Genomic DNA, 7448 nt, shown 5'->3' on the forward strand with positions numbered 1-7448 from the left:
GGCCATTTTTTCCAGAATGTTGAATATAACATGGATAAAAAGTAAATTTGCACAATTTTCTTATTCCAGTTCAAGCTAGGCCGAAAAGCTGCTGAAACAGCTCGCGATATCAACGATGTGTTTGGCCCAGGAACCACTAATGAATGTATAGCACAATGGTGGTTCAAGAAATTTCGTAGCAGTGACAAGAGTCTTGAAGGTGATAAGCGAAGTGGTTGGCCATCAGATGTTGACAACGATCAACTAAGAGCCTTAGTCGAAGCCAATCCACGCACAACTTTTTGAGACCTTGCTTCTGAATTAGACGTAATGTATATGACAATTTCCAACCATTTGAAAGAGATTGGAAAAACAAAAATACTTGAGAAATCGGTGCCACACAAATTGAACGTCAACCCCAAAAAAAACCCGCCGTTTGCCGTTTTGAAGTGCTGTCTTCCTTCCTTTTACGCAACAGGAACAACCCGTTTCTCAACTGAATTGTGACTTGCAATGAAAAGTGGATTCTTTACAACAACCAGCGATGCTCAGCTCAGTGGTTGAATGCCAATGAATCTCCACGGCACTTCCTGAAGCCAAAGTTGCACCAAAAGAAGGTCATGGTGACTGTTTGGTGGTCTGCGGCTTTTTTGGTTCCAGGCGAAATCATTACGGCGGAGAAGTACTGTCAGCAAATGGATGAAATGCATAAGAAACTCCGACAACAACAGTCAGCATTGGTCAATAGAAAAGGACCAATTCTTCTCCACAACAACGCTTGGCCGCATGTCGCACAACTGACCCTGCAGAAGTTGAATGAATTGGGCTATGAAACTCTGCCTCATCCGCCATACTCACCAGACCTCTCGCCTACCGACTACCACTTTTTCAAGTATCTCGACAATTTCCTGCGTGAGAAATACTTAAAACACCAAGACGATGTCAAACACGCCTTCAACGACTTCATTACCACTAGAACCCAGGATTTTTATGCTACTGGCATGAATAAACTTGTTTCATGTTGGCAAAAGTGTGTTGATTCTGATGGTGTTTATTTCGATTAATAAAGCTTTTTTGAGCTGAGATATGTGCATCCGAATTTAAAGGTTAAAAACCGCAAGAACTTTCTTGACAACCTAATATATATGACAGGTTTCTTTCAGTTTCTCTCTACAAAATCCACAAGGCACTGGTTGGCCTGGGGCTATAGTAGAAGATGCCCAAGGTGCCGTGCAGTGGGACTGAACCTGGAACCATGTGGTTGGGAAGCAAGTTTCTTACCACACAGCCATGCCTGTGCCTAGCAAGCTTCTTACCACACAACCATATAGAAACTGAACTTTTAGAAATATCTGTACTCTGCATGATGGATATAATTTTATTTTCCTACAATGAAAAATACTACATTAAGACTGCATTATCAATTGACTTTAAACAATTTCTAAGTAATTCAAATAACTTCTATAGTTTCACTTTTTAGGATCTCAACAAATGTTACAAAAAATGTATTTGAAGCTTTGATTTTTATCTTGTGACTTTTACTAAAACTACCAATTTTATATCACCCATGCAAAGATTTAGATGTTTTTGCAAATTCAACAATCCCATACATTTATAAAATATCAAAATGTGATTAGCATTTTAATACTTAAGTTATCCTTTAAAGAATCCTCAAATCTAACTGGAAAAAGTGCTGCCTGCAATATTTAAAAGTTAGGTTCCTGTAACTTAGCAGTTTGGCAAAAGAGACCGATAGAATAAGTGTGAGACTTAAAAAAAGGTACTGTTGTTGATTTGTTCAACAAAAAGTCCTTCAAGGAAGTGCCCTAGCATGGCCACAGTCTAATGACTGAAACAAATAAATGATAAATTCTTCAATTTATTTATTTTGCTGCTTCAAATACATCTTAAGTTTGGTCTTATCACCTCTAACTTTGGAGATACAGCATACCCCATGATGTACCCACTTGTGCACTGAAACAAGGGACCTCAAAATGCCCTTTACATTTTAGGATCTTAGAAGTTAGACCTATTTTTTAATCTAGTTGAATCCCTAATTAATTAATGAGCTGCTATTCTGATACAAAAATAACAAGAATACTAATGCCATGACAATATTATATGCTTCTGAATGAAATACTTATATTTCATTACAAAAACTTAGAGTGCAGCACTATAATAAAATCTATAGCAATTGTAATACAGAAATAAAGATGAAACATGTAATTGGTTTATCCTTGCATGTTTTTGGATTTAGATACATCATCATCGTTTAACGTCCGCTTTCCATGCTAGCATGGGTTGGACGATTTGACTGAGGACTGGTGAAACCGGATGGCAACATACATGATACAATAAAAATTATTTTGTTTCCATGAATCATTTTGTAAAATAAAACTGTACATTACATAATCTAAATCACAAAAGCAAAAAAGAATTACCTTACGCTCACCCCACACAGCTTTCACACTTGGCTTTCCTCGCCGTATGTCTGATTGGTCTATAACATCATCATGCATGAGGCTGGCTATATGAATCATTTCCGAGATCATGGCTATCACATATTGTGAATGAAGGATACTAAAGAATAAAAGAGATCACAAAAGCATAAAAAAATAAATAGTGGCTCTACACATTATGTTTACATATATGGCACCAAAGATATAATTGTTCTACGAGGTCTGATCAATAAGTATCCGGATTGTTGCCATAGTAACGAAGCTAAAGCATGCAGAGTAAAGCCGCTTGGCAAAGATTGACCTTGAACTCTGCTGTGCATGTGCACTAAGTTTTAACTTTCTAGCTCACTTCTGCTGTTTACAACAGTGCTTGGAAGGAAGGTGTGTAGCATGTGATCGTCGCATTGACCATGAAAGAGAAAGTTGTCATGGCAATACCTGCTCAGAGGCCTATGCAAGGTTGTAGAAAGTATATGGAGAGGAGTATATGAGCTGTACACAAGTATATGAGTGGTTCAGACGTTTTCAAGATGGCCAAAAAAATGTTGATATTGATGATCGTTCTGGGAGACCTGCAACCAGTAGAACCGAGAAAAACATTGCAGATGTGTGTGCAGGTGTGATGGGAAATCAGGAAATCACCAAATCAACGTCTGTGAATTATCAGAGGATGTACAGATTAGTTACATTTCAGTTCAGTCCATTATCACTGAAGATTTGGGTATGAGACGCGTGTCTGCCAAGTTTGTACCAAAACTGCTTTTAGCTGACCAAAAAGACACTCAAGTTTCAGTTGCACAAGATACCCTTGATTGTGCCGAGAATGATGAAAACGTTTTGAAAACTTTGCATAGGCCTCTGAGCAGGTATTGCCAAGCTTTTGGTAAAAGTTGATGCAGATTTTCTACTCAACTTTCTCTGTCATGGTCAATGCGATGATCACACGTTACACACCTTCCTTCCAAGCACTGCTGTAAACAGCAGAAGTGAGCCAGAACATTAAAACTTAGTGCACATGCACAGCAGAGTTCAGGGTCAATCTGTGCCAAGCGGCTTCACTCTGCATGCTTTAGCTTTGTTACTATGGCAACAGTCCAAATACTTACTGATCAGACTACGTATATTTTCTAACATGTTGATAAAATCACTACTAATAGAAAAGCTGGATGATATACTTCTTGTAAACAATTTAACAGCATAGTTCACACTTGAATATTTGATACTTCTGTTAGATTTTAGAACTAATATATGTCTCTTGGTTTGTGTTAATGATTTTCTGTATTTTAACTATAAAAAAAAATGCTTTAACAAAACTTTCAAGCCAAAAGAAACGTATAAAGAATGATATTTTGCAAACAAAAAACTTGCAGTTGGGAAAATACTTTCAGTAGCAAACAAAGAAATAGAATTCAAATGCAACAGAAAAACTTTGAATCTGTGAAAACCAAGACTACAACCTATCAAATGTCTAGCAAAATTCTAGAATGTGCACAGGTACATACACAGGAAAAAATTACATGAGGTGAGGAGATGCACTCAGCTAAGATATAACCCATTTTCAATATTATTTTTTAATTTTTTATAATGCAAAATGTAGTTTCAGTTCATAAGTTATAGAACAATAATTGTCAGTTATTCATTGGTATAAATATTCTCTCATTCATCTGTCTTCCCATTTCTTTAAAGTCCATCAGAATAAACTATACTGTGACATGGAGATAACTTCATTCTCAGACAGCTCTTTGTATCCTACCTTTGCCTACCTACATAACTGAAGCAATCTTAGACTGGTAATATTAACTCTTTGATAGCTAACCACTTCTCTACATCATACAGAATGCATGGCATCTTAATTGTAGTGAAGGCATCTATCTAACAAATTTCAGTTCTCCAAAGAAACTCATTGAGTAGTATCTCTGAATAAAGGGTGATCAGTGGAGAGCAGACAACCACTCTAATGCCAGGAGTATGATAAAATGTATCCAGTCAGTACTATAAAGTGGTTGGTGATATGAAGGATACCAAACTATAAATACATGACATCCAAAGCAACAAAGTTGGCTAAATTTTTCTGTGTGCCAGATGATGAGATAGGCTGATGAATGGCAAGACAAGAGAATGGAAATGATGATGATGAAGATGACTGATGATTACAATGGTTATAATGATGTTGCAGACTACACAGTAGGTTGCCTAACAATGTGGCAGGTTGTACCAGGTTACATATTACCAGTGGCACTAAGAGTGACCTGACAATAGTTTGCCTGCAATCACTGAGCTGTGTATGCAACTACTTATTTTCTTGCTCAGGAGCCCAGGTGAAGAGTAAAGTTAAACACAAGGGCCCAAGTCTGAGAGGGTTAATGCAAATATATTTGTATAATTTTTTGCATACTGAAGTTAATACTACATGGAAAAGGTTACAAAACAACTTTAATCATAAGGAAGTCATATAGCTAAATAAATCTACCTTCACCTCTCACAACTGCTTTACTTTATGCAATATATATCTCTCACTGAATAATTGATCATTTGGATTTTTCTGGATTTTCAGTTACACAGACTTCTGGAATGCACACACACACAAATACATCATCATTATCACCCTTTTAATGTGTACTTATCCATACTCACATAGGTTGGATGGAAATTGTAGAGATGGATTTTCTACAGCCAGATGCCCTTTCTATTGCCAACCCTCACCTGTTTCTAAGTAACATCACTAGCATGATGGTGATACTTGTTTTACAATGTGATGACAAGGCAAGTAGACATAACACACACACACACATATACAATAGGCTTCTTTCATACTCTTATCTACCAAATCCACCCAGAAAGCTTTAGTCAATCTGGGGCTACAGCAGAAGACACTTGCCCAAGGTTCCACACAGTGGGACTGAACCCAGAACCATGTAGTTGGGAAGCAAACTTCTTACCACACAACCATACCATATAGAAATGTGTGTGAATGTGTGTATATATAATGGGCAAGAATACATAAAAAAAAACAACAGACACAGAGAATTAGTGTTCAAACCAGACAAGATATGTAAAATCTAATGCTGATTGAAGGGACAGAATCCAGGGAAAGAGTTGGCTACAGGCAATGTACCAGTTGAGCTTATGAAAGTACAATAAAATAAAATATAGGCAGGCAGTTGTTAATGGCTTCAAAGCATAAAATAGTTATACAGGAGTATGGAAAATATATATATATAATTAAGCAGAAATGCAAAAAAATCAAGAAAGCAAGAGTTCATAGAATTCTTCATAGATAGGTATATATCTTCAAAGTTCATACTCAAACCTCACAAATAGGACAGTGGATAATATAGTAACCCTTTACAATTGTGTTCAGTAAGTGCTGTATTGTGCATCATGTGTATATGTACATGATGTAGATTGGTGTTAGCAAATGTATATGAAATAACACAATAAATGAATTTTGTCTATCCCATGCAAAAGTAGACATTAAAAAAAAATGAAGAGAAAAATAAAATTTCATGGAAATTTTTGCAATAAATATTTAAATATAATTAACTCACGTTGAATCACCAATATGGTGAAAATTACATGATTTTGCCATGAGCATGACTGTCATGGGTCGCAGAGATTTGCCCCTGCCATCCAAATGGTAGTGTGCAATTTCCTGAAGGTCTGGATGGATTGTATAAATTAACTGCAACATAAAAGAAACAACTTAATTAAACTTCAATAAGAGCATTTTTTCATATGATCTTTACTGGAGCCAGATCCATAAATCAGGCATTGAAGCTTGAATTGTTACACATTAAACTGAGATTTGAAGCAACTTATTTGGTAGAAAAACAGAAAAAAACATAAGTGATATATGAACAGGGAGACAAAGTAGAGCATCACATTTCTAAAATAAATGCTTATGTGCTGGTGTCACATAAATTGCACAAGTGCCAATGCTACGTAGATGCAACCATGCCAATGGCATGTGAAAAACACCTGGCACACTGAGTAAAGTGACTGGCATCAGGAAGGGCATCCAGCCGTAAGAACCATGCCAAAACAGATAACTGGAGCCTGACAGCATGGAAAATGGACATTAAATGACAATGATGATGATGATGAGTGTACAGGAAATAATTATAGTGTACTGGACAATATAACTATTTTCTGTACACTAAGTATTTTAGGTGCAATAAGAAATATAATAATATGAGCAACCATCAAGCAAAGACTTTCATGACATAAGTACAGGAAATGGAGTAGTGATCAATCTTTTCATGTCTTCTAGGTAGTGAGAGCTAGTTTAGGTTGGTTTGAATTGTAGCAGATTTGTGATAAGAAAAATGTATATGAATGTAGTTTTGGTAACGAAAAATGTTTAGTGAGAGTTGAACACAGGGATTGGAACAAAAAGTATGCAATATGTTATCATTAGTTGTACATAGGCCTCAAAAGCAGGAAATCTACAATGACATATTAATATAATGTGCAGAAGTGCTATACAAAGCTTGTAGAAGAAGTTAGTCATAATTGAGTAGAGATCACTGAATGTAGGATGATACCTTTGCCTGTAAGGAAAAGATACACTCTGACTGAAAACGATCTCAGAGCCAGTGGTTAGATACTTGTAATAAATACTAATCAAAGAGTTTGAAGCAGTTAGGATTACAGACAAGATAATGCAGAATCAAGATACATAGCTGTATGGTAAGAAGCATGCTTCCAAGCCACATGATTCTGGGTTCAGTCCTACTGCATGGAACCTTGGGTAAGTGTCTTTTACTTGTGCGTGGATTTCATAGACATAAACTGAAAGAAGGCCATTGTATGTATCATCATCATCATCATAGTTTAACGTCCGCTTTCCATGCTAGCATGGGTTGGACGATTTGACTGAGGACTGGTGAAACCGGATGGCAACACCAGGCTCCAATCTAATTTGGCAGAGTTTCTACAGCTGGATGCCCTTCCTAACGCCAACCACTCAGAGAGTGCAGTGGGTGCTTTTACGTGTCACCCGCACGAAAA

General features: G+C 36.7%; 2 protein-coding genes across 4 annotated transcripts in view; one reads left to right on the top strand and one right to left on the bottom strand.

The window, feature by feature from the left end:
* Positions 1-7448, bottom strand: part of LOC106871948 (all trans-polyprenyl-diphosphate synthase PDSS1) — a 43121-nt gene that overhangs the window by 29549 nt on the left and 6124 nt on the right. For all 3 annotated transcript variants that reach the window (XM_014918726.2, XM_014918724.2, XM_014918723.2), the window contains exons 3-4: positions 5987-6120; positions 2421-2559 (exon numbers count right to left, since the gene is read on the bottom strand). In XM_014918726.2, the coding sequence (XP_014774212.1) occupies positions 2421-2559; positions 5987-6120 (273 nt within the window). The remainder of the gene's footprint in view (positions 1-2420; positions 2560-5986; positions 6121-7448) is intronic.
* LOC128247607 (histone-lysine N-methyltransferase SETMAR-like) lies at positions 71-1074 on the top strand. Its single transcript, XM_052967249.1, has one exon. The coding sequence runs from the start codon at positions 600-602 to the stop codon at positions 1041-1043; it is 444 nt and encodes a 147-aa protein (XP_052823209.1). The 5' UTR covers positions 71-599; the 3' UTR covers positions 1044-1074.

This window comes from Octopus bimaculoides, chromosome 4 (genome assembly GCF_001194135.2).
Source record: "Octopus bimaculoides isolate UCB-OBI-ISO-001 chromosome 4, ASM119413v2, whole genome shotgun sequence".
Lineage (NCBI taxonomy): Eukaryota > Metazoa > Mollusca > Cephalopoda > Octopoda > Octopodidae > Octopus > Octopus bimaculoides.

Bases quoted from the DNA above. Each gene is read 5' to 3' on its own strand.
- LOC128247607 (XM_052967249.1), top strand. From the start codon at position 600: ATGGTGACTGTTTGGTGGTCTGCGGCTTTTTTGGTTCCAGGCGAAATC.